Source organism: Gekko japonicus, unplaced genomic scaffold, assembly GCF_001447785.1.
Source record: "Gekko japonicus isolate JY-2015 unplaced genomic scaffold, Gekko_japonicus_V1.1 scaffold3574, whole genome shotgun sequence".
NCBI classification, from domain to species: domain Eukaryota; kingdom Metazoa; phylum Chordata; class Lepidosauria; order Squamata; family Gekkonidae; genus Gekko; species Gekko japonicus.
In genome coordinates this window covers 91,007-118,758 of record NW_015164305.1, presented here as the reverse complement: position 1 = coordinate 118,758, position 27,752 = coordinate 91,007, and the positions used below count along the sequence as shown (strand labels likewise).

At 44.1% G+C, this 27,752-nt stretch overlaps 1 protein-coding gene across 3 annotated transcripts in view; it reads left to right on the top strand.

Annotated features, from left to right (window-relative positions):
- GPM6B (glycoprotein M6B) overlaps positions 1-27,752 on the top strand; it is a 73,649-nt gene that overhangs the window by 23,858 nt on the left and 22,039 nt on the right. For all 3 annotated transcript variants that reach the window (XM_015408816.1, XM_015408815.1, XM_015408817.1), the window contains exon 2: positions 24,740-24,926. In XM_015408816.1, the coding sequence (XP_015264302.1) occupies positions 24,740-24,926 (187 nt within the window). The remainder of the gene's footprint in view (positions 1-24,739; positions 24,927-27,752) is intronic.

The following is a 27,752-nucleotide window of genomic DNA, read 5'->3' as shown; positions in this document are numbered from 1 at the left end:
GTTGGATCAGGCCAATGGCCCATCCAGTCCAACACTCTGTCACACAGTGGCCAAAAATACCAGGTGCCATCAGGAGGTCCATCAGTGGGACCAGGACACAAGAAGCCCTCCCACTGTTGCCCCCCCCCCCCAAGCACCAAGAATACAGTGCCCCAGAAATCACTTGCCCCAGAAATCTTATTTTTTCAAAAGGGATGGTGGATAACTGTAGCTGAAATGTGCCAGAATTTATTCATGCTATGAATTGCCAGCCTTCTTTTCATTTTTTATTTGAGCTCCTGCTCAGTTGCTTTGCCATCCATTGTGGCACATGGTATGTGCAAAGATAGGATCGATTGTGCAGCAGACAGAAATGAAGTCACAGCTGAGCAAATTGGAAAAATTAACACATTGGCAAAATAACTAACTGCACAAGATGGAGTCTTTTTTTTGTTTTTATTTGCATAGAAAGATAATGTATCTGAACTGGACTAATTCAGTTCATGTTATAAAAAGTTGTTTGTTATTTTTATTTCTGTCCCACATCTCCAGTTGTTCAGTTCCTTTAGCGACTCAGTGGAAAACTGTTTAGTATTATAAAAGGATTTCAAACCAATATGTTATCCAGAAACATTTCATCTGATGGTCAGAGCTGCCATTGGATGGCTTTTAATGTAATCAGCATCGGTGGAAATCGGTGGTGGTTGAATTATGTTGGTTTAGGGGCAACTAAAGATTCATTTTTAAGAAAACTAGAGGTGTTTGAAAGGGAACGTTTGGGCATATTTCACTAAGCATACTGCTGATTTACACCCTTCGTTTGAATGGAATTTCCACACAACCTCCAGAGAATTTGACAGAGACTATGCAGAAGCTTGGCATCCTTTTCTCACAATCTGTGTTACTTATTCCTTAAACACAATTTATTGTACGAATATATGGAAGCAGATACTGAAGAAGAGAAACTGCCAGTTCCTTCCATGGGATGATCTGCCTTGGCAATTCATAATTCATTCAAAGATGTGCATACGAAAGTGACATGATGTTCTCTGCCAGGTAGCATCTTTGCAGCATTTAGGGCCAATTTGGCTCTGAAATTCCTCTCCCAGTAGATCACAAACAGTTCTTTTGTGATTAGCTACTGTGTGACGTCGTTGAACTTCCTTAACCAGTTTTAAAAAGTAGGAAGGGATGGACTATTAAAGATAATGGGTGAAAATTGTTGCTTGCCTTGTAAAGAATAACTACATTCAGATGATCAGCAGAACATGTTTAAAGAGATCCCCGGTTGCATGCAGAAAGCTAGCACCAGTTTTGCACAAAATGCTACTGGGCTTCAAAAAAAAATAGACTTATCTACTTTTCTGTAGGCATTAAATGTATGATACTGTGATATCTAACTTTTCTTTTTGCTGTCTTACATCTGGGAATGATTATCATGTTTGGTTGGGTTAAAGTTAAAAATAGCTGATGTGGTTTCCCACATTACATTACTATTTCTACCCTATCAGTTATGGAGGGGCTGACTGCCAGCTGAGAAAGTGTGGGTGTATGCCTGGGATGGGGGGGAGGGGGAAATGCGCTAAAGGCCAGATATGCAATACAAAGTAGCTCTTTATGGTCTACCAAGGATGGAAAACTGAGAATATGAATATTATACGAAGAGAAAAATCTAGTGAGCTTTCTAACCGTTATTAGTGTCTGTACTGTTTTAGCTCCTAAAATGTGACGCTAATGATTTTCCTTCTTTTCATAATTGCATGGGTGTGACTATTTCCATTGTGAAAGCTCGCATAGATTTCTCTGCTCTTCCCCTCTTCACGTTTTGATGTTAAAACTGAATTTAATATATTAGCACTAAATTAAAACTGAACTTTTCTGGAGACATTGACTTTATACCACCTAAAATTGGCAGTGATCACCAGACCAGAAATGGAAATTGGCAGGTACCAATGGATGTACAGGAATTCAAGGCTACACCAGTACCATCCTGTGCCAGCATTGAGAGGCAATGCTGGCCCTTTGGGGATTCAAGGTAAATAAAGGGCTTAAATATGATAGTACTGTAATACTCATTTACGGTAGTAGTAGCAACGTGTTTCTAAAAGTGATTTGTTACTGTGTCTTTTAGCTATGTTAGAGACCGATTCTCCCATGTTTAAAATTACTTAATACAGTCTTTGTCTTTTACTTACATAGATGCCAGAATAATTGTTGAAACTCCCATATGCAAGAAAATGCCAGACGCACCCTTTGCAGTTCAGTTGTTGGACTTTAGTAGCCTCTGGGGGAACAGGGTACCCTTATTCTCATTCCTAAATTCTTGAACTGAAAGCGTAGTGGTAGCAGCATCGTATTGTGACTGAAACAGAAACGTCCTTTAAAAGTGGTTTCCAGTACTTTTTGAATGAGTTTTAATATGGGACTAAGTCCCACTTGATAAAAGAGAGCTAAGCCCATTGAATCATTTGCATCATGTACAATATTAATAGTGGCTCTCATAACTTTCTCTAGATTATTATATAATCTGTAGTGAGAAAGCAGATCTGAAGGTCTGGATGTCAGTTTTTATTAGCGCTGTTAGTTCGTTGCTATAGCAAACAGTCTACTTTTCTTGTAGGTTTTGTGAAACATACACCCTACCCCTTGGTCATTAATTATAGTGTTTCAGTTTACAGTTTACATAACTAGTGAAAAGGGTATGGAAGATAATCAGGGTTGCCAACAACCTGGACAAAATGGGTATGGCTTAATGTGTGGAAATGGACAAAAAGAGTGGCTTAATGTGTGGAAATGGGCAATTGACTTTTTTGTGGTACAGAGGTCATAAAATATCACCTGCTAAATAACATCCCACTATTTCAAGGTTGTTGGCAACCCTAAGATAACTTTTGAACATTGTGGTTTGTGATAAAAGTGACACACCAAAGTGGAGGTTATTAGTTTGACAATCTTCTAATGAAGTGTAAGCAGATGAAAGTCCATAGGAGCATGCTGATGTACAGCTCGGCCAGTATGTTTTTGCATTGCAATAGGAGCCAAAAACCTGCCCCTATGTATTATTTCCTCTGTAGTGCCACCTAGGGGCAGGGGAACATTGTACCTGGAGTCCATGGGGTCTTGAAGCCTCAAGCCCAGTCACTGTTTCCTTATGCAGATTGCAGGTTCTCTTGGGTATGCCAAGTCCATCTTCCACCCCAGCGGGGGACTTTGGGGGTGTTCCTGGAGGGGGCGGGGCATCCCCGACGTGATGATGTCACATTGGGGACGTCACCCCCGCCCGTGCGCCAGATCTCCAGAAACGGCAGTTCCCTGCACTTAAAGGAGCCGGCGTTTCCCCTTTAAGAGCAGCCGCGTTTCCCTTTTAAGAGCACGAAGCTGGCATTTCCCTGCAAGCTTGCAGAGATCAGGCTTGGGAGGAAACACGGGTTCCACACACTTAAAGGGAGAGAGATGGCCCTCGAGCTAAAGCTCCACCCTCCTCTTCTCTGTTCCCAGCCCCCCCTCAAAAAATCTGAGCCCCGAGAGCCATTGTTCTCCCATCCAGGCTTGCTCGCTGCCTCCATAGCTTTTGAGCTTACCTGGGCCAGGCTGCCAAGGCTGCCCTGTTGCTGAGGCTATCCTTAGTGCCCCTTTCTCCCCTTGGTCCCGCCCTGCTCCACCCAGGTGCGTCTCGCTGCTGTGCCCAAGAGCCTGGCCTGGCCTGCCACGCCTTCCCTTAGTCATGAGAACAGCAGAGTCCTTTTTTTTTTTTGGAACACAATTTTATTTTCATGAAAATATTGACATATCATCAGTTCAAGTTAATATTTCAATTTTAACCCCATACCAATATCCCCAATTTACTCTCTCCCTCCCCCAGGCTTCCCGCAATGCTTCCCCCCTCGTCACTCCAGCACGACTTAAGATAACATCATATTCTAACTTCAATATTGTTCCAAATATAGTAAGTTATGTTTCACATCCCAGTTCTTTTCTAGGTAAACCTTAAAGTCTCTCCACTCTTCATAGAATTCCTGATCTTCTTTGTTATTCAATTTTTTTGTAATTTTGTCCATCTCCGTCATAAACAAAGTTTTTTGTATCCATTCTTCTAACTCTGGAATTCTTTCTTGTTTCCAACATTGTGCATAGAGTAGTCTCGCCGTTGTAATCAAATACCAAAATAGAGTCCTTTTTGTAATATTCAGTTCTTCCATTTTAAGTCCTAAGAGCAGAATTTCTGGCGCTTTCTTAAAGGAACATTTCAGAATCTTTTGCATTTCACTGTGGACCCTAGTCCAAAAGTCCACAGCTTTTTCGCATGTCCACCACATATGGTAAAATGAACCTTCATGTTTTCTACATCTCCAACACTTGTTGGCAGGGCCGTAGCTAAACCCTTTATTGTGGGGGGGCCCTGTGGAAAATAGGGGGGCCGCACACACATCACCCCGGGAGGGAGGGAGACGGGTGGGCGCGGCTAATGGCCAGGTGGCGGCGGCAACAACACGCGGGGGGAGTGGAGGGGGACATGTCCCCACCCCCGACGGCCGGAATGCCCGCGAACAGCGCTCCCTCGCCCCGCTTCGCCTCCCGTCCGGGGGGGGGGAGAGAAGAAAACCCCCCGCTGTGCCGAGCCACCGCTGGCTCACCGCCGCCCGTGGCGGAAGTGCCGAGAGGATTCATTCCAGGGTGGGGGGTGGGGGCGAAGAGGGACGCGAAGCCCCCTCTCCTACCCGGGGGACGCCGAACACGTTGCAGCCTCGCGGCCGCCGCCCCCGCTCCTCGGAGGGCGCACGGGCTCCTCGGCTCAGCCCCGCAGGCCCCCGCCCCTCCCGCCCGGGCTCAGCGCCTCCTGTGCCCCCTCCCCTCCCCAAAGCGCTCGGCCGAGAAGTTGGCGGCGCCGTCGAGGGCCGGCCGGGAGCGCTGCGCTTTGCCCCGGGGGGAGGGGGCGGCAAGGGCGGGGAGAGGGGGAAGGGGGGCGGCGCCCTCCCACCTGGCCGGCGCCTCGCTCCCGGTCTCTCTCCTGCTCTCTGCGGGCGCGGCCGTCGGGGAGGGGAGCTTTCGGCGCGCCTTGCAAGACGCGGCCCCCTCCCTCCGGCTCCGGACCAGGGTGGTGGGTCTGGGGCGGGCCAGCCCGTCTGCGGGCGCAGTGGCCCGAGGGAGTCCCACGGAGCTGCCGGCTGGCTAGGTGGCCGGCCGGCTGAGCGAAGGAAGGCAGGAAGCACCGGCGCCATGAGCGCGGCGCTCCGGGCGGCGTCTGGGGGCCCGAGGGCGCGTCCCGCGCCTGGAGAGAGCGAGCGCGCGCCCTTCTTTCTTCCCGGGCCGAGGGCCGGCCGGGCCTGGGCGGCGGCGGAGGAGGAGACACGTGTGGGGAGGAGAGCCGCCGGGGCGGAAGGCTTAAAAGCAGGCGGGTGGGGAGCGGAGGATGGGGGAGGGGGCCCGCAAAACTCGCAGGGGGGGCCGGCCCCCAGGGCCCCACGCAGGCTACGGGCCTGCTTGTTGGAAAGATTTTGAGCAGAGTCCATATTTTAAAGCCTTGAAAATTCCATCATTGTTTATGCTTAGTCTAGAAATGTATAATTTTTGATCCATATCTTTGTGTCAGTCATATCACTGCCCTAGTTGGGCAATGATTCACCAGAAGGCCCACCTTCTGTGCTAGTGGTTTATCTTATAAAAGGATCTGCAGGAAGTTACCAGAGAAGATGTGATAGGAGGAATGAGTTTTGCATTCCTATATCATCCAGGTTGTGTGTTGTACTCTAAAGAGGGACTAATGCTGCATAAGAAGGAGTGATAACTTGCTCTCTCTGGAATATGGCTCTGTTTTGCTTTCCTGACTAGAAATCACCTCAAGTTGAGATTATTCATATTGGTTAGTTGATCAGTTCGTGTATGGTGGTAGAATTATGACTGGCCCCTTCGTCCTGTGCCACAGAACAGGCACAGAATCAGGTTGACCCTGATTCTTATCTAGCTCCCATCTTCACATCAGATTTGGTGATGAGAGACACTACTGACATTTTACCAACTAGTTATATCATCCGATACAGATCACCTCTACAGACTGTAGTCTATTGTGAATCACTGTCTTTCATTTCTAGAAGCTTCTCGGTGTTGCCTTTGAGTACAAAGACAGTGGGCAAATGCTGTCCAGTTCCACATGTGAAAAGCTCTGAAGTGGTTTTATGCATATGATTTTGACTACAAAAGGTTTGACACAATTGGTAATTCAGGACTTTTGAATTATTTTGCTTGTAAATATTCTTTCTTTTTTATGCAGGCTCAGCATTCAGTCACAAACACGAATAATCTTTTTTATATTCTGGTTTTCTTGCTAGGCTAGAGGAACTCTTGTCACTTTTGCAAATGAATTTGAAAGATCAAAAGGGATTAGAAAGAGAGTTGCAAATCAGTGCTTATTTAACCCCCCCCCCCCCGGTGCTTTAATGAGTTTGAAGATATAACTTGGGAAGAGGGACAAACACATCCATATCTGTGGAATGATACTGACTTCTAGATCATTTTCCTACATGCCTTCTATTGGAAACAGATGTCTCTGATTCTCTTTTCCAAGTTTTATTTCCATACAATAATATTTTCTAAAAGTAATATAAGAAATATCCCTGACTTGAAATATCAAGTCTAAATGTGTCTTATAAAGATAGATCAAGGTGGGCAGCCGTGTTTGGTCTGTCTTATAAACATAATTAGTGGAACCACTAGTGGTTGTTGTATATTATAGTCATTGCTGTCCCTGGGCTGAGGAAGAGTAGAAAAGTAACCTGTTTTATTTCTGCAAATGTTGGAGTCCACATCATGTTTCTGATTTAGTCAGCCATGTGATAGCCCTGATCCATGTCATCCCTTTTAATTTTGTTATTGGGGGGCTTCAAGTTCTGTCATAAGTGATGATAGTATTGATATTTTGCAACAGTATGCACACAATTGTGAACTCCCAGACCTTTGCTAGGAAGGTTAGTAGAAGAATGATCTTCACAATCCAAACCAACCAAGTGCAAAATATATATCACTTTAAAATAATGGTAAGCAAGAATTTCTAAATTTAATTTAATTTAATTTAATACCCAGCCCAAAAAAAGGGAGGGTGGGAGAAAAATTTAAAAATTACAGTATTGCTCTTCAGTACCATCTGCAAAAGTATGCTGGCAATTCTTTTAGTCTGTCAGGCTTCGGCTTCCTGTATTCAACAAAATAACAGTGAATCCGTTGGTTGAGGCAAGTGATAGCAGATCTTGGTAGGATAGTAGCATCTCCATCCTTTGCAGGAATTAAAAATCAGGGGAACAGAGGCTAAGATGTGCTGATGCTGGGCTTAATACCTCTCAGCCTCTGTATAGGCTACAGATGCTTGCCTGTTCATATACAGGTGTGCGGCTCATGGTTGTTCTATTCCTTTTGGCCCCCATGGCCCCCTCCCATGTTTTCGTAATATTAAAAGATTGTTTTTACATTTAACATCCACTAATTTAAAGCGCTCTCTCTCTCTGTCTATGTCTCGCTCTCTCTTTATACTTATACTCTCTCTCTATCTCTCTCTCTCTCTCTCTCTCTCTCTCTCTCTCTCTCTCTCTCTCTCTCTCTCTCTCTCTCTGGTTACGTGAAGAAATGTGGATATTGCCAAGAGATTGTTTAAGGGCATCACTTTTAAAGAAGTTGGCAGCCAAGGGTGGAGGCCAATTTGACATGCACTACTAGGCATAAACTGGTTGCCTGACATAAACTGGTTGCGGTGCCAGTTATCCACTCAGTGTTCTGCACAAACCTGTGCCACATTTAAAGGTTTCTTAACCTACACACCAGGCTCTAGGAGTACAATATTTGCACACTTCAAGTGTGGGCAAGCAAGAGTTAAGCAAACCTGCCATCTTGTATACACTGGGACTGAGATACTGTTTCTGAGAAAAATGTTAAAATGTCATGATAAGCCATGGCTTGTGCAAAACAACCCTCTGTTTAGTCTATAAGATATAATTAACAAATCCTGGCCTGTACATATAGCTCAACATATCTGATAGTTCATCATATATTCCTTATACTGCCAGCCTTGTATCTGCAAGTGATCATGGTAATGTGAATCCAGCACACCATGGTTCTTGAATTCAAACATTAGAGCAAACCACAGTTAATACCAACTGTAATTAACTAGCCAGCTAATAAATTGTACTTCAGTAGACAGTCTGCATTTGAACATCACCCTTGGTAATTGTGCTATCTGAATGCATCTTCTGAATAAGAACTACCTGAGAAGAATAGTGAAACCAAATTAAATCCTTGTTGTAGTCCCCACACAAAATTGGTGGGAAATGTCATATGAATGAGAACATAAGAACATATAAGACCATAAGAGACACCAATGTTGGATCAGGCCAAAGGCCCATCCAGTCCAACACTGTCACACAGTGGCCAAAAAGAAAGAAGACTTTGGTTTGGGCCAGGAAAGTAATACTCGGACTTCAGACTAACAATATGAGCTCTTTCTGAGTTGCTCATTCAGGCCACATCTTGCCTAATGCTTTGGATTGACTTAATCTTGCCTTCTTTGGCAGGTTGCCCCAAAAAACCAGTTGGGAAACATGGTATATATGAGTGGGAAATGAGCTAAATCTTGCTCTCAAACCTGTTTCGAAAAACGAGCAGCACTGCAATTTCTATGCCTGATTCTTATGTCTCATGCACAGCCCTAACCATTGGCATGGCAATATTAACTATGATAATTGGATCTTGGCGGAATGGAGTTGCTGAACAAGCTATTCCTGTTTACTCTCTTCAGTGAAAAAAAATCATTCTTACACAGTATGCAAATATGCATACTGAATCTTTTCCATTAGTTTCTATGCTGAATGGAATTGAGTTGGAAAACCCCCTTTGTGAATGTTTATGTGGCAGCCGTAAGTGTACAAAAGACCCTCTTTGTCTGGCTCTGCATCTTCCCCTCAGCCCTAGGCTAGTGGGTTGCAGAAACACCAGACTATGCTGAAGGAAGCCTTGGCCCAAGGCATAGAAGAGTTACGGAATGAAGATGGGGGGCAGCCGTGATGGGAGAATATAAAGGCTGGAAGATGTAATGGAGATAGGTAGTTAAGCTCGAGGTCAGTGTGAGGGTATGAGATAGACAGAAGGGGTTTGAAGTTATACAAGGGTAGGAAGTAGAGGGAAACGTGGAAATTCTATTTGGGAGTTTATGGGGGTAGATGGGAGGGGCAGAGTAAGTCTGTGAGATTTGTAGTGGAGGAGTAAAAGTTCTATTAATTAGTGTGTAGGATGGATGAATACAGTATTTCTCTTTCTGAAGACTCTCAAAGCTGCAAAGAAAATGAAAATGAAGGCAGCAAAATGGGGGGAACTCTGTTCATGAGAAAATACTGGATGAAGGATTATTCGGTTAGCAGAGTGCTCAATGAAGTTTGGAGAGCCAGTTTGGTGTAGTGGTTAGGAGCACAGACTCTAATCTGGGAGAACCGGGTTTGATTCCCCACTCCTCCATATGCAGCGGCTGGTGTGACCTTGGGTCACTTACAAGTTCTTTCAGAGCTGTTCTCTCACAAGCAGTTCTCAAAAGAGCTTTCTTAGCCCCACATACCTCACAGAGTGTCTATTGTGGGGAGGGGAAGGGAATCTTCTTACATAATGCATCAGTCTATCTAGTTTGTGTGTGCTGACAAAAAACAAAGTTAAAGACGGAGCCTCTTTATCTTTGCAAAAGCGAATATAAATCTTTTATTGTAAGGAACTCTATTCTAGACAGGATAGAAACAGGATTCTAATCTAGTCTATCTAGCTAGGATGGATAGATGTGCAGAAAGTGTGTCCTGCCATCATGGTGCCAAGGTGGAGAAGTATAGCATAGTGTAGAGAGAAGGTGTCAGTCTGGAAGGAAAATTCCCTGACAGTAGCAATCTACACATCAAAGGGATAGTGTCAGAGCAGTAGAAGGGAAGGATGATCAGCGTCCTGGCCTCTCTATCTCTCTGACTCTCTATGGTCCCTGTCTGAGACTAAGACACAGAACAAAGTCCTTCTCTTCCAGCAGAAAGAAGATGGGTCCTGTGTATAAAATGGAAGGATATGGTATTAGGTGAAACAGAAAGAGACAGGATAGACATGATGTGACCTAGATAAGCCATATTGTAACTAAGATGGAAGGAAGCTGTGTGGACATAACTAATTGAGAGGCTCTGTAAATATTGGAGGAGTAGGGTGCTATTTACTGTCATTTAACGAGACCCTGCAGTACTGGTATGTCATGTGTAGGCGCAGGGTACAAAGTTGTAAATACTGTGAAGTCAAAAACTTTTACTCAGTTTCCACAAATCAGACTTTGTTAAGCATTGCAACAGGTGTTACCCAGAATGGTCTAATATTAAATAGATGAGGGGAGTTTTGATAAGCAAGAGGGGGTAACTTAGGATCAGCACCTTTGTATACCAAGATCCTTCCCCAAGAGAAAGCTTAAATAAACAGGCAGGTGTTCGACTGGTAAGGCTTTTATTGAAAATAAAGTAAGCTAAAGTAAGAAAATGTCAAACATACATAGAAATGCACTGAAAAATCACACATACTACTAAGAGGGAGATCAAAGGGATGAACTTGAATAGATAGGATATTTCTAATGGGTGATATTTACCAATATTGAAGCTTCAGATCTGCTGTAGAAAGCAACCATCGCTTGGTGTGAGGTTGGCATGCGCTGCGCGCGCGCGCACACACACACACACACACACAAACACACTGCAGTCGGCAATGTGCCTGTATTTATATCCAAAAATGATACCTGAGGGTATGCTGATGTGGTTGCACCAAAGAAACAATAGTGTTGATATGTTTACAGAAAGGTTCCCAGAGGCCTGGACGAATGGTTAATAGCTCTCCCAGCGGGAGAATCCAAGAATTTGGCAGAGCTGGATTGCTTTCCCAGAGCAGATAATATATGTGGATGCCCCTTGGGAGCTTCCAGGTGTTGTAAATTTGCTAAGTGGGTAAGTGGAGGAAGCAAAATGGGGATAAAAGAAGTTACCATGAGGTGTGATGCTCTTTTCCTCAGAGACCCCAATATTGTAAAATATACATTACTTTAGGATGGGTGAGAACTATTATCAAGCCAGCTTCCTTTTATGAACTTCAAGATACTTTTTCCCAGGCCATGCCCACCATTCATTCCTTGTCCTAGGCCAGGTTTATGAGATAGATTTAATTTCTATCTGTAGTAATTTTTATATGAAGAGTGTATAACATTACTTCCTATTGGAAAATCAGCTGCCCCTCTGTGAGATGGCACTGACTGGTAACACAGGATTTACCTCTGAAATGTCTGTTTCCAATTGAATTATTTTGGACTAATTATTCCTTTTCACTAGATTAACAACTCTGTGTGCAAGAGTTATGTAAGAGTCGAGGGAAAAACAACTTTGTAATGTAAAATATCAAAACAATAGGAGTGAATTCCAAAATTCAACAGTGATTATAATAATTTAGTGCTCAGAAGCTTTTCTTAAAAAAAAACCCCAAAAAGCTTTTGTAGCAATTACTTCTGAAGTCCTATGCCAGAAACTGAATTCATTAGAAGAAAAGTGAGCAAAAACATTCCTACAATGTTCATTATTTATTTTATTTAGATTATTTCTAATCTACCTGTCCACTTGGAGTGGCTTATAACAGGAGTCTTAAAACAATAAAATTAACACAATACAAAAGACTAAAATCCTAAACAAGTAGAGCAGCTCAAAGGACAGTCATAAAAACAGCAATAGAATTGTAAAAAAGTAATAAAACCCACAGTCAACAGCAAAAGTAAATAAATACATCTGGAAAAGTGACCTCAACGCTATGTCACGAGATTGGTTCAACATGTCTCCCATCCCCCCATTTTTCTCCAGAAGGTGAGAAATGAAGGAGCAAGATGAAATTCCTGTGGCAGAGAGTTCAAAATTCTGAGGGTTGCAGTTGCAGTAGTCCTGTCATAAGCACCCACCAATCAAATGTCATAGAACACGGGTGTGCAAAACAGGGTGCTGGTGTCACCTCTTTGTACATAGGAGACAAACCAGGCCTCTCAAGTACCCCAGTTCTAAGCCAACTGTAACCAATAAAGTTGTGGCCAATCTTATTCCAGTTTTAATAGAAAAAACTGCATGTGTGTGTTATTTCAAACCAGGGTGGTAGCGGGGTTATGGTAGAGAGAATTGGGACCCCTCACCTTTGGCGCCCTCCTCACCCCTCCCCAAGTCATGCTGGGGCCACAAACAAAGCAGGCCTCTAAAGTACCCCAGTTCTAAGCTATTTAGAGCAGGGGTGTCAAACTACGGCCCGCGGGCTGTAACCAGTCTGCCCAGGCCTTTAATCTGGCCCAGGAGTGGGTTTCTTTTCACCCGCCTCCCCTGCCCATTCTCGCTGTTCTGAGTTTCAGCTGCCTTGGAGTATAAAGAGCAGAGGGCGGGGCTGCCTCAGAGCAGGAAGCAGAGGGTGGGGCTGCCAAACTTCCCAGCCACCGCTCCCAGCCTCCATAGTCCTCATCACAGGTAGGAGCTCAGGGGGGTCCTTCTGCTGTGATCCTTGTGCTTCGTTTTTATTTTAAAAAACTGCTTTGCAAAATGCCACTATTCCCCCACCTTTCCAATTTAGGGAGGCATGTTTTAAGGGCACCGGGGGAGGTTTGGGACCAACCAGGGTTAAAATATAGAGTTTTGCAAACTCAAGGACTCCAATTTTACAGGGAAATATTAGTTTTGACACACACACCTTCCTATTGTGGAGGGGAGGTGCCTCAGCATGGTTCAATGCCATTGAGTCCACCCTTCGGACCAGCCATTTTCTCCTGGGGAGTTGATCTCTGTCAGCTGGAGATCAGTTGTAACAGCGGGAGATCCCCAGGCCCCACCTGGAGGCTGGCAACCCTAGGTTGGGACCAGCCACGGTTAAAATATAGAGTTCTGCAAACTCAAAGGACTCCAGTTTTGTAGAGAAATATTAGTTTTAACACATACCTCCTCCTAATTGGAAAAAGTGCAGAAAAGGGCAACTAGAATGATAAAAGGGTTGGAACACTTTCCATATGAAGAAAGGTTAAACCGCTTGGGGCTCTTTAGCTTGGAGAAATGACGGCTGAGGGGTGACATCGTGTCGATCGAGGTTTGTAAGATTATGCATGGGATAGAGCAGGTTGAGAAAGAAATACTTTTCTCCCTTTCTCACAATACAAGAACTCGTGGGCACTCAATGAAATTGCTAAGCAGTTGGGTTAGAACAGATAAAAGGAAGTACTTCTTCACCCAAAGAGTGATTAATACATGATGTTCTTAATGTGGAACTCCAAAGGAGCAATAGCAGAACAAGTGCTTAAGATGACACCCAAAATTATTATCTCAAACTACCCAGTTTAAAAAAAAAAAAAACCTGAGACCCTGGAGAGCTACTGCCACTCTGAGTAGACCTTGGGGGGGGGCTACTCAGCCATTTCATGTTCTTCCCCTGGGTGCTAGGCTCAGACCATTTATACTTGTAGTTTATATTTTTAAGGGGGGAAGGTTTGGGACTAAGCACAGTTAAAATACAGAGTTCAACAAACTCAAGGAACTTTGGTTTTGTAGAGAAATGTTAGTTTTAACAGACACACCCTCCTAATGTGGGTCTCCAAAGGAATAGCTGCTATAATAACTTTAATTGTGCTTGCTCATGTCCTTTATAAAGTTTGTGTCTCTGCTACCTGGCACTGCATTTTATGACATGCATGGTCTGGCTCGACAAAATCCAATTTATGTCAGATCTGGCCCTCATAACAAATGAGTTCGACACCCCTGATTTAGAGCTTGCACTAATGTTTCACTTGGTCCAAGAAACAAATAGACCGCTAGTTTCAGAGGGCAGCCATGTTGGTCTGCAACAGAACAGCTAGATTTAAGTCCAGTATCACCTTAGAGACCAACAAAATTTTTATGGGAATAAGCTTCTTCTTTTTTTTGGTAAACAATTTTTTTTTTCATTCTTTGAGAAATCATACAGTCCATAATTTTCGTTACATCTTATTCACCCTATTCCCAATACCTCCCCCCCTCCTCGGCTTCCCGCAATGCTTTCCCCCTTCTTTCACATTTTTCAGTATAACAGTAAGTGTTTTCATTTTTCTTAACATTAAGATCTTTAGATAACATTCATTTGATTTAATATTGTTCTAAATACAGTAAATTTTGTTTCACATCCCAGTTCTTTTCCAGATAAATTTTGAAGTCCTTCCATTCTTCCAAAAATTCTTCATCTTCTTTGTTGTTTAATTTTCTTGTAAATATCTGTTCGATCTTCAGAGTCAGTCCTGTTACAGTAATCCGATCTGGATGTTACCAAGGCGTGAATTACTTCAGTTGAAATTATCCTTCCCAGAAAGGCTACAGATGCCCTACCAACCTAAAAATATACTCCTTTCCTCCATACTCTGCTTCTCATTAGAACTGGGTTTGGAAGTAGCCTGAGATGGTTAGTCTGATCCTTCACCCCAAGCTAACTGCAAACCTGGCTTGTCTTGTTACCATGACCATTCTGCCTCCCTTTTGTTGGCCTTGGTCTCAACCTCTTTGGTCTGTAACCAGCATACTTGTCCTACAAACTCTGTCTGAAAATTGTTCCAGAGGATGTTTGCAAAATAAAAGGAGACAAATTGAGCAGGAAAATAGGCCCCAGCAGACCACGTTGCAAGATGAAAATTCATTTATGAGCTACAGTGGCCAAGTGAACCCAGCCACAGAAAGATTTAGACCTGGCCCAAAAGAGTGATGCAGAGAGAAATTACACAACTGGATGCAGTCAGCTCTGTAACTATTATTCTGAACATTTTGATCTATTCATGGTGTTATTGAGGACAAAACCCTGTTATCTCTCCTAGAAGAAAGGGCCTTCAATGATCTCAGCCTATAACTGAATGCAGGTATTGCAAGACATGCCCTAACACTTCCTGTTTTCCTGCAAATACACCACACCTCCCCACCTGTAGTGCTTCTCCTCTCGAAGCCAATCCAGATGCTTACTTGCCCTCACCTAAACGAATCAAACATTCATTTCCGTTATTCTCTGGCCCATCTAACAAGAGCTGCTTCTCAGACTCCCAAATCCTGCTCAACTCCAGATCCTGTTTGCATATCCTACATTTACTTTCCTCTCAAGTCCTGCTCCAGATGCTCTCCTCTCTTGACTTCCCTTTGTTTCTGTTGCCTGAATCATTGCCAATATTCCCACTTGCCTTTCTTGCCAAGCTATCTCTCCTTGAATTCCAAATCTTTGGGACTTGTGTAGATTTGAGATCTTTCAGTGCTAGGGATTCCAGCCTCCAGGTGGGACCTGGGGATCCCACTGAATTATAGCTCACCTTCAGGCTACATTGATCAGTTCCCCTGGAGAAACTGGATCCTTTGGAGGATGGACTCTCTGGGACTGTAACCCACTCAGGTCCCTGTCCTCTTCAGGTTCCATCCCTAAGTCTCCAAACGTTTTCCAGCCTGGATCTGGCAACCCTATCGCCCCATCTCCAGGCGGAACCTGGCAGCCCTATTCAGTGCTGTAAGTAGGGTTACCAACCTCCATGTGGGCCTGGAGATCTGCTTTCACAACTGATCTCCAGACTACAGAGATCAGTTCCCTTGGAGAAAATGACGGTTTTAGCATTGCACCATGCTGAGGCCGTTCCCCTCTCCAAACATCATCCTCTCCAGGCCCCCCCAAATCTTTAGGTACTTCCAAACCCAGAATGAGCCACCCTAGCTCTAAACCACTGCAGATGGCATCCCCCACACAGCAAAGGCTCAATAATATGATCTCCCTTCGCAGATCTTAGTCTTCCTTCTCTCTGTTTCCTCTCCTCTCTTCAGTCCTCCACTCTCACTCATGCTGCACAGAATAAGTAGATACTGTGTGAGTGTCGGGATTTTCTTTGGGTTCCGTATAATTTTAGTACTGTGACATACTTGAATATTACTTTGACTGCATGGTTGTACATGGGTTGTTCTCGATAATTTTTTTCTGATTATTCTACTAAATTCCTACCTCCATTTTGCTTCCAACCTTGCTTTGGAGCTCTGTCCTTTTGTCCTGGATCCCTAAAGTAGAATAGGGTGGTCTGAGCCCAGGTTGATCGTTTACTGTATCCAGTCAGGTGTTCAAACCTGTCCCAGTTACTGAGTTGGGGATGATATCAGGGGATAGTTTCCTTTACTAGGCTGTTTTGTGCAGCTCTTGAGTTCAGTTTTGAAAGCGGACATAATCACAAGACATGTGCCTGACTGACACAGCAAACCATGCACAGCAACTTTCTGTACCTCCAACCAACAGTATTTCCATCGTGCCTGTATTGTGTCTGTTTGTTTGCCCACGTAAAGCCTTTCACCACTTTCCCCCCAATTTTAAAACAGGCCTCCTTTATTTGTTTGTTTGTTTGTTTGTTTATTACATTTATACCCCGCCCTCCCAGCCATGGCTGGCTCAGGCATGGAGTAGAAGACCCTATTACGCTTGTCGTACTAACATTGGGCTTAAGCTTCACTCGTTCGTTGGTGGAGACCCTGTTCGCTTCAAACAAGTCATTTTTAAATGCCTGCCTATTAATTAAGAACCATTCAAAGGACAGTAAATTTGTCATACCAAAGTTATATGGAGAAGCATATAACACAGTTTGTTCCATTTGTATGTTTACAATTTAAGAAGAACAAGAAGAGTTGGTTTTTATACTCCGTTTTTCACTACCCAAAGGAGTCTCAGAGTGGTTTACAATCACCTTCCCTTTTTCTCCCCACAGCAGACACCCTGTGAGGTAGCTGGGGCTGAGAGAGCTCTGAGAGAACTTGTGACTGACCCAAGGTCATCCAGCTGACTGCATGTGGAGGAGTAGGGAATCAAACCCAGTTCTCCAGATTAGATTCTGTCACTCTCAACCACGACACCAAACTGCCCTTGTGATCATTTGAGGACACACCCAAGCGTGCTAGATGTTCCTATTCAGATGGAAGGCAGGATATGGCTAACATGAGAGTCTAACTTGTTACCATGATATTGCACAGAAATGTTATAAAGTCTACTGTAATCTGGGCACGACCCCATATTTTTTGTGTTGTCCTCTCCTGTAAGAAGCTTGTAGATGGGTGTGTGGGCAGCTAAATTCTCCCAAATTGTGGCATAAACTAAAATGCTATGTGCCTATGTCAGAACTTGCTCAGATTCACCATAGAATCCTTTAGTTAACATTTCATCATGCAAATGTTGTGTAAACTATCACCTTCAACCCCCCCACCCACCCATATTTGTCAACTTGGACACTATATACTGGGACAATTCAGTTGAAGCTACTGGTAACTCCCATGACTTGCTTGCTTTAGTACATCAAGACTTCCTCTTTATAATGCCTCTACCATGTTGTCTGAGAGAACCATTTAATTCTTAGGTAGAGAATTGCAGCGGGGGTGGGTGGGTTGGTGAAATTATTTAAGGCATGGAAATGTCATCAAATTCTAGAATTCCTTCTACTCATAAATATTTACATGTGGTCAAATTGGGGCAAGTTTCATACTACCTCTGCCAGCACCTTTGTAGCATGTATTCAGATTATTACATTGTCCTCCAGAGAGCCCATCCAAGTATACTACCAGCTCTACGTCTTGCTATGTGGTTCCATGGTATGGTCTAAAGGCATATAATTCAGTAACCTTGCTAAAGGTCTGATCAGGTCTGGATCTGGTCTGGCCACCGCCTGTACTGTCTGGGAACCTGCCTACAATGCCTAATCTTCCATGCTGGAATAAAGGTGTATAAACATGAAATAATATGTATAGAAATTTAAAAGGTACTGTTTGAACAGATCACGGTTGTTGAGCCCTGAAACAGCCTTGTTTTGCCTTAAATGCGAAAATTGTACCCCTCCCCCCAATCTTAAATGACTGGAATGATAGAGAAGGATAATATCCCAAGCACATGAAAGCCAAATGTCTTCCAGTAGCTTAATGCTGAAACCCACTATAACAGCTCATAAACACCTACCTCATATAATCAGTTGTAAATTTCTACTAGTTTCCATGGGAAAACGAATAGGCTATGTCCAGTATCAGAATCCAGCACTACTGTGTTACTAATTAGAGCCAATCCTGCTGTTGGAAAGCTTTTCACTCTAATTCTGAACTTTTAAGATAATCTTGGTAATTTACCCATTTATCTGGAAGTAAGCCTATTGATTTCAAAAGCACTTAGAACTGATTTACAAGAACTGATTTGATTTGGTAGTCCCTTTATGGGCTCGTGGGTTTATCTTTTGATAGCACACATACCATTTGAGAACATGTGTTAAGGTTTTCTAGGAACTAGCAGGCAGCAGCCTGTACTAGAACATTCAGAAGACCCTTCCACATGCAACAAACAAAAAACTCATCCAACCCCCCCCCCCACGCACACACTGTGGTGAATCACATCGAAATGGTTATGTGACTTGGTCCTTCATTCCATGTAACTATACTGGGGGACTTGGGATGTCATATCTATGTCGCAGCTTTCATGAACATGTTGGCAGCCTTTCTTAAATTACTTTAAAAGAAACTGACCATAGTTAGTCTTTGCAATACTTACATGTAGTAACAGCTCTGTGAATGTAGCTGTGTACAAGCATTGAACCTCTCTTAATGAACACATTATACAGTTGGCACTATCAGTGTTGACACTGTTAGAGTCAAAATTGGTCATTGTTTGGCTGTGCGTGTATGTATACAGTGTAAGGCCACCATATGCATCTCTGATTGTTGGCTGTGATTTTTTTTTTATTGCACATTGCCCTTCTGTATAGATGGAACATACTAGGTTGTATATTGCCTCAATTTTTCCTAGGGTTGCATGAGCTGTCATTTCAGGGAGACTCTCTCTTCTGTTTGTGCCCCACTTACAAAAAAAAAAAAAAGATGTGTGCATATGTGTGTGCGCGCTTGCATTTTATAGCCTTGGTTCCCGAGAGAATAATCTCGTCCCTTGTTTTAGCCAGCCTCCTTTTGTGAGTGTGTTAAATCTGTAGCCAGGTTCACCAGCAGCTCTGGGCAAATCATTGAGCTGTTATTAACCTGCTTCCATGGTAACTGCTGCTCACAAGCCCGAGGACAAAAAATGTTTTTATTCTGCTGAACTGCACAAAAGGTTCTAGTGATGCTTTAGACAAAATGGCCATTGAAGGTATCCTGTATTGATGTGCATCTGTACTATACAATTTATATTTAAACCATTTTACTCTACTATGTTAGGGTTGTTCTAGAGTTTGAAATTCCATTCTTGCATATCCCCTTTCCAGAGAAGGCTTTTCTCTTTTGCTGTAATAATGGAAGATACATCATATCAGAACAGAGAAGTTAATCTCTCATTAACTCTGCAACTTGTAACTTTTGCTTAGTTTTCTGCTGATGGTAATTTAATTGCTTCCATGCTAATATGGTAAATATCTGTGAGGTTTTTGTTGTAGCTGATTTTAGGATCACCAGTCTGTCCAGACTTGGATGCGTTTTTGGTTTCACACATCAGTATGACTGAAATGCATTCTATACATCAAGATGGCTTTTAAGCAAGTTTGTATCTTGATATGAAGAACAGATTTTTATGTGTCAAACATGCATTTTGCATTTACAATATGAATAATATGATACCATCACTTATGAAAAGTTAATTTGTGTGCATACACTCAAGAATATATGTTTCTGTATGGATATGCCTAAGAATCATAGTTTCTGTTATGGAAAGAGAGCATAATGCATTTAATTTTGCACTTATTTTTAGAAGAGAGGCAAATAATAGTTGGGCCAGAATTGTGTTTATTCAATTAACTAATAAAATAAGAGCAAAAGGATGGAATATTGCAAAGCAGTGCTTTGGGCGGGTAGTCATGATGTTTGCCTCCTTGGGGAACCCTGTTTGGGTGGAAAGGTGGCATACAAACATACAGCTCAATGAGACAAGTGAATTATAAATCAGTATTAACAAAGGTATATTCCATGAGACAAGGGCACTAGAAATCATCATAATTTCTGGCTGTAACCAAACTGCTAACCCCATCTCTTCATGTAAACAGTTCTGTCAGTTTAACATCCTAAGTTTACTATTTATAGAAAATTCCAAATGTTCACTATGTTCCTTCTGGAGGGTCCATCATGCTACCCAGACTCAACCCAGTAAAAAAACCCAGAAACAAAATTCATCACTTGCCTGCTGAAAAAGGTCACAGGGCAGGCAGGCCCCAGAAGGTGTAGGCAGGTGGGCTCCAGAGCACCTCAGGGCTGGTGGGCCGGCAGCTAAGACAGGAGGTGGGCTGGAGAGCTGACAAAGGCAGAGGGTAGAGGGCGGGCACCTGTCAAAGGCAAGAGATCAGCGAGCAATAAAAAAGACATTGAAGCAGCCTCTAGAAACTTTGATGCCTGCTGATATCATCAGTGGGTGTGATCTTAGCTTCAGGACAGAACAGGCCATGGCTTCTCAATCAGCCTAGCCTAGTCCCAGTAAGGATGGCCAAAACCCTGCTGGTCATAAGAGGTGCTGGTACACTGTGCTGGCACATTTTTGTTGTTGTTCAGTCGCACAGTCGAGTCCGACTCTTCGCGACCCCATGGACCAGATCACGCCAGGCCCTCCTGTCTTCTGCCGTCCTCTGAAGTTGGCTCAATTTCATGTTCGTTGCATCTATGACACTGTCTAACCATCTCATCCTTTGCCGTCCCCGTCTTCTTTAACCTTCAATCTTTCCCAGCATCAGGGTCTTCTCCAGTGAGGGCTCCCTTCTCATTTGGTGGCCAAAGTATTTGAGCCTCAGTTTCATTATCTGGCCTTCCAGGGAACAGTCAGGGTTGATTTCTTTTAGGATTGACTGATTTGAACTTCTTGCAGTCCAAGGGACTCTCAAGAGTCTTCTCCAGCACCATAGTTCAAAAGAATCTATTCTTCGGCGCTCGGCCTTCCTTATAGTCCAACTCTTGCACATACTGACACAAAAAAGGCCCTGCTGCAAAGCATGGTATCTGCCACTGTGTTAGCACAGTTTCTCTCTGAATAACACAGTAATCTAGTGATGTCTTGGACAGTCAGCAGTCAACATTAGGGCAGGAGCTTTAGGGGTGGGGGACCTGGGAGGCACACAGCATTGTGTCTGTCATGATGTCACTTCTGGGGGGAAACCAAAAGTGACATCATCACCCAGAGGCAATTCCTAGAGCTGTGTGATCACTTCTGGGTTTTCCTCAAAAGAGATGTCACGGCATACTCAACACCGTTTTTTGGCTTTTCTAATTTTCCCATTGCTGAGCAACAGGGGGTGGTGGCACAAGGCATCCTGCCATAGTGGAAGACTTGGCAACGTGAATCATGATGCACTGTAGATCAGAAAAACAATTTCCTTGATCATTTGGATACTTGGTATTGGAGATAAAAAGGACTGAGACATTCTCTGCCTAAGTATAAATACAACTCCTTTTCACTTAAGCACACAACGTTTTAGCCGTTATTTGTTGTTATAGTATGAAATTGCTTCTATTATTTATTATCAAGCCAGTTGAAATGTTCAGCGGGACATGTGGCACAATCTGTATCCACGTGGGAGATGTGATAGCTTGAAAGTTCCTTCACATCAAAATCTCCTTGCATGTGCAGTACTATTTTTGACCATGTGCTGAAACAATTATATTGTTGGGGTGGATCCAGCCACTCTTCTTAGCAGAATTTGAAGCCTTCCTCCAGCCTAACGAGCCTTCCTCCAAAGATGCCCTTAAGTTGGAGAAAGGCTCCTTAGTACCTCACTGGGTGGTTGTTGTGAGGATAATATAGAGAATGACGTTGTAACAGGCCCGTAGCTAACAACGTCTTGCTCAGGGGGCTCATGTTTTTCTCAGGGGGCCCACCTGTTCCCTCTAAGCTGAGTTAGTGTGAGCTAGCTCACAGTTTCTCAGCCTTCAGCTCACAGATTTTTGTCTTCGCTCAGGAAGGATGACTCCAGAGCCTACTAATTTATGTAGTAGCCCAATGGCTCGCTCACAAATTTCATGCCAGTAGCTCACAGAGTAGAATTTTTGCTCACAGGACTCCACAGCTTAGAGGGAACATTGCGACCACCAATGTTCCCTCTAAGCTGTGGAGTTTTGTGAGCAAAACTTCTAGTTTGTGAGCTACTGCCATTAAAGTTGTGAGAGAGCAATTTGGCTGCTGCATAAATCAGTTTGCTCTGGAGCCATCCTTCCTGAGCGAAGACAAAAATCTGTGAGCTGGTGGAGCTCACAGTAACTCAGCTGAGAGGGAACACTGGAGGTACTAGGTATTTTTTTAATTGTACCTTTAAAAGGGATGTTGGGGGCATCTCTCCAGGCCAGGGCAGGGAGGCTGCCGCGATGAACGGGAGCGGGGGGGGCAGGAGTAGGGAACCCCGAGGGAGACGGCAGATTTGGCGGGGGGGGGGGGAGAGAAAAACTGGCTAACATGCCAGGCATGCGAGGGAACCGATCGGCAGGAAGGACTCCTTTCTGGCCCTCCCTACGACCACCGCGGCTGAGAACGCATTTTTTATTTTATCCTGATTTACCAAATGCAGACACCCCCCCACCTCTCTCTGCCGCCTCGAGGGTCACCCAGGCGGACTGCAAAGTAAAACACAGAGAAGAAAATTGCAGTGCAAAAGTCTCCCTAACCACCCCGCCCCGCCCACTATGTGAGCATTCCTCTCTTCCAGGAACGAAAAGCTTACTCCCTCCCCCATGACCTACTTGTGAGTAAGCCCAGGATCTGGCTGCAAAGGATTCCCCTGCAGTTGCTGATCTGCAGCCTCCATCCTCCTTCGCCATTCATCACCCCCCCTTCCCTTTCTTCCTCCCCCCTCCCAGTTCGGCCTGTCTAGCAAGCAGCTCTTTTTTGGCTTAACCCCTTCAGTGCTGCAGACCGATGGAGAGAAAAGGCTGAGTGTCCTTTTGCAGACCCGGACTTCAGCCAGGCTGCCCTCAGCAACGTCCTGCGATACTCAGCTCAGTGTAGGGCTGCTCTGGCCGACCTCCAAGGAGGGGGGGAGGGGGGAGGGAGTAGGAGGGGGGAAGGCCTGCCGTGATCTGGGCCATGGTCGCAAAGAGTCGGACTTGGACTCGACTGTGCGACTGAACATTTTAAAAAAAAACCTACATGGAATGGAAGGCAGCCAGCCAGCAAGCCCGGATGGCGCGCGGTCCCTCCGAGCCTCTTCCCCAGAGTGGCGCTTGTAGTCCGAGACGAGGGCGGCTGGCCGGTGCTTCCTAACACACACCCCACCCCCCGCCTTGCTTCTCAACATTGCAGCAGCGCTCAGCGCCCCCTTGAAGTCCCACACAGCGCTGCCAGCTCCCGCGGTTTAGGAAGTGCCGGCCAGCCGCCCTCGGACTAGAAGCGCCGGCGCCGCTCTGGGGGAGAGGCTCGGAGGGACCGCGCGCCGTCCGGACTTGCTGGCTGCCAGCGCCGAGTCCCGACTCCCGCCCCGTCTTCCCTCCGATGGGCGCCACCTCCCCTCCCTCCCGCGAGGCCATGGGGGAAGCAGAGGATCAGGGGAGGGGGCCGGGCCCCCAGGGCCCCACGCGGCCTACGGGCCTGCGTTGTAAGCTTCTTTGGATCCCCATTGGTGAGAAAAGTGGAACATGAATGTCTAAGTAAATCATGCAGATCCAAGGAGGACCCCAGGAAAAATGAAATAGCAACCCTAGGCCTGCCAAGTGCCTGCTGGGGGCAGGGGAGCTCACGTTCTCTGTTGTCTGCTCTTGCTCTGGTGACCGTGGGGGGGGGAGGTGCAATAATAGCGTTTGATGACCACACAACATCATATCCGGTTGGAAGTGATGTGGCTGCATTGCAGGATGTAGTTTGGGTGAGTCTCTCCCCCCTGTCCCATCTCCTAATAGCAGCAAGCCGAACACCAAATATTGAACTTTCTCCTTTAACATTCTCTTTTTGCATCACTTTATAGAGCTCAACTCCAAGTTGGTCTTTTGTTGTTGTTGTTTCATTGTTAGTTGTATCTTAAGACTAGGGCATTTTATTATTTAGATAGATTTCTTCAGGGGACTTGACTGTAAGAAGTTGTCATGAGCAACAGAATTAAACTGTGGCTCTTTCTAAGCCTAGGGGGAGAAGAAGTTTATAAACTGTGCCCCATCTAGCTGGGATAGATTTTCTATTTCTTGGAAACATCTAAATGATCTCCAAAGGCAACTATTTTGTGTTATTTTCTCACTAATTCTCGTAACAACTAATTCTTACTGTCATATTATAAACTGGAGGGCTGAGTGGAGGGAGAATGATTTGCCCAAGACCATCCAGTGAGTGGATGGCTGACATGAAAACCAAATGGGAGACTGTCTGGTGCATGCATTTATTCCGATACCGCAAAGATATTATAAAAGCCAGTGACGCCTTAAGTAGGTCTAGAAGAATTAGGCTTATTGTTGCTACCTGTCTTTAAATATTAGTGTTAAATTTGCATCTCATAGGAGGAGACGGACTTTTCTAACATTGTACATAGACTTTCTTAATTTGTAACCTTTGATCTTGTATGGATTACAGACTTCGGATTGTTATCGGTCCTTGAGATGACATAAACAGGAAGATGTAACCCATGTGCTTTATACTTAGCAAAATGACAACTGTTCTTATGAGCCTTCCTCTTCACTAGTTTTGCCACATGAAAACCAAATACTTTTGTCCTCATAACTGGCTCTTGTACTTAGATAATGTTGCCTTTGTTTCCCCCCCCCCCTTTTCTGCTTAGGTTGCTTTGAATGTTGCATTAAGTGCCTGGGAGGAGTCCCATATGCTTCACTTGTGGCTACTATTCTTTGCTTCTCTGGGGTAGCCTTGTTCTGCGGCTGCGGTCATGTTGCTCTTGCTGGGACCATCACTATCCTCGAACAGCGCTTCTCCACAAATGCCACTGATCATGCTTTGTTGTCTGAAGTGTGAGTATGAATCCGCTTCCTTTCCTTCACGTACCAAGTGTATCCAGATGGCTGATAAAACACAATTGTCAGAGATGAGAACACACATGCACACAAGTTCAGTGTACCAGAAGCTAGGAGCTGCTGGTGAAATGCTTGGTAAATTGTAGAGTTCATCTTAGGCAAGCTATTAGAGGAGTCTCTAGAGAGGTTCTTAAAAATGTGGTTCGATGAAGGAAGTTTGTCAAGATGGGAAGGAACTGGGTTTGCACATATCTCCCAGAAGTCTTTTGATAGAGATTCAACATATACTTCTACTTCAAAAGGCTTGTCTAATGTGACAAAACCAAACAAAACCAAGAGTAGTAATAAATCTCCAGGAGAGCAGAGTTATTACAGCTCCATAGCAACTGGAGGCTGAAAAGTAGCTGTTGCCAGGAGATAGGAGGCTCCTAAAAATATATTTAAGTACACAGGAAAGCAATACTGCCAAATCTAAGAATAATAATAATAAATCCCTATTAACCACTTGCACATGAGGCAGTCCTCAAAAACATGTGAAATTTCATATGCACAGAATCCTAGCCATGGCTTAGAACCTAAACCAATGTGGCATAGTAGCTAAGAGTGTCAGGCTAGTATCTGAGAGATGCTGGTTCAAAACCCCGTTTGTGCCATGGAAGCTCACTGGATGATCATGGGCCAGTCACACTGTCTCAGCCTAACCTACTTCCCACGGTTCCTGTTGTAGGGATAAAATGGAGGAGAGGAGAATGATGTAAGCTGCTTTGGGTCCCCATTGGGGAGGAAGGTGGGGTATAAATGAATTAAATAAATAGTAAATAAATAAGGTAGGGCAGATGTATAATGGATGAAAAGTGAGAGGAGGGTGTCCTGTGTCTGAAAATAAGCGCTGAAGCTGGGACCCTCTGCATGCATGTATTCTACCAATGAGCCACGGCCTCTCCTAACATCCTCCCACCTTCCCTGAAAAGGCAGTGTAGTGATTTATGTATTTATTTTATTGTATTTATACTCCGCCCTCTTAATCCTGTCCTGTTTTGCAGATCTGGTCCTATTTTTCTCTCCCTATCTCAGAAGTGTGGCTAGACACTTCAGTAGCAAAACTAGCTATATCTAAGTTGGAGGCATCTAGTCCTTTTATGGGCACAAGCCCCAAACCATATGGCTGTAGTAGAGATGGGACTATAAAGATTTCCCCCTTTTTTGATTATTCATATTTCTCTGGTTTTTATAGATTTATTCTTAAGTATAGGATATTAGAAAGGCCTGTTATATAGACGGCTTTCCTCTGGTAGGTCTGATATTGTTAGCAGACAACATAATAGGTACAGAGTTCATGATTCTGTAGTTCTTAGGGCAAAATGTCTGGGTCAGATAAGATTTTAGTCTCGTATCAGTAATGAATACTTTTGTTTGGGATATGAAGAATCCTTGCCCATTATCATTTAGGTTAGGTTAAGTAAACACTTAGTTTGATGTAGATATATGTTTATCTGGCCAATCAGAGGATTATTACTCAAATTGGCACTGTCTTTTGTAACCAATTATGCTTTTTGAATATTGTTTTCTTGATGATGTCAGTCCATGTATAAAATATCATGTATTTCCTGAATATGTTCAGAATATGTTCAAGAAGAAGAAGATGAAGAAGAAAAAGAAGAAAGTTGTCAATTTTTGATTAGTTACTTGGTCCAATTGTTTTTCCTGTTAATTGAAGCATATTTCCTGAATATGCTGAGAAGAAAGTAGTCAATTTTGGATGGACTATTTGGTCCAATTGTTTTTCTGTTAATTGAAATAAAACATAGATCTTCCTCCTCATTTGACTTCATTGTTGACATGGAATCTAATATGTACAACATGGCTGCTATACGGACGCTGATAGTGAAAGATGCAAGACCAAATGTCAGCATCAGACCTTGGGTGGGAAACCACAAGTGGCTGCATGTAAGGCTAATAAATTCCAGAAGTCTGCAGCCAAGGAATTTTCTGGTTAGTTCAGTCAGGAGATTCAGCTCCTAGTTCACTGGTTTCCTGCTTTTGGAGTCTGGTTAGATCACAGTGCTACAGAAGCCACAGCATACAAAATCCCCCAGTTCTTAAAGGACCAACAGTGTTGTCATTCTGTAAACCTAGCAACCTGTACAACCTGCCTCCTGTTTCCCAGCCTGTCCACTTAATTCCCTCCAATAATGTACAATGTAACTATTCTTAGGCTCCAATATAAATGTTCACCTCAATCTTATTTTCTTTATGACCCCTCAACTCAACTGAGGTCCCTGTTTCCCAGCTCACTGTCTACTTCATTCCACTTTCTTCAGCCAGCCTGTCTCTTGGCAAGACTTCTCTAGTTCATCTTCCGTCTTCTCATGCTGCCAGACACTGGGACTGTGCCTGTGCAGGCCAGCTGTGGACATTTTCTTTCTACCTTAAAAACTCCAAAGAGGGGGCACCCCACCCCTTTTAAAGCTGGTGCATGTGTGGGTTTCCCACCCAATGGGTGCGTTCAGACGGGGCGTTTCAGCCGGCATCACCCCCAAATTTTGGAGGAGCATGACTCAAATACAAGGGGATATACAGAGGCCTGCTCCACACTGGCTCCAATCAAGTCCCTGTACCATGAGCCTGAAGAAGAGGTCTCCGCAGCATCTCATTATAGTTCTGAGAGTGCCTTGGACCCATCATCCAATGATACTGTGGGTGACCTGATCTGACTCCGGTATCCCCAAGTGAAGACCTCTGTCTCTACAGAGAACAGATGCTGAAAATGACAAAAACCCTTGATATCGATGTCTCCACTTCAGACAACCATCTGAAGGACAG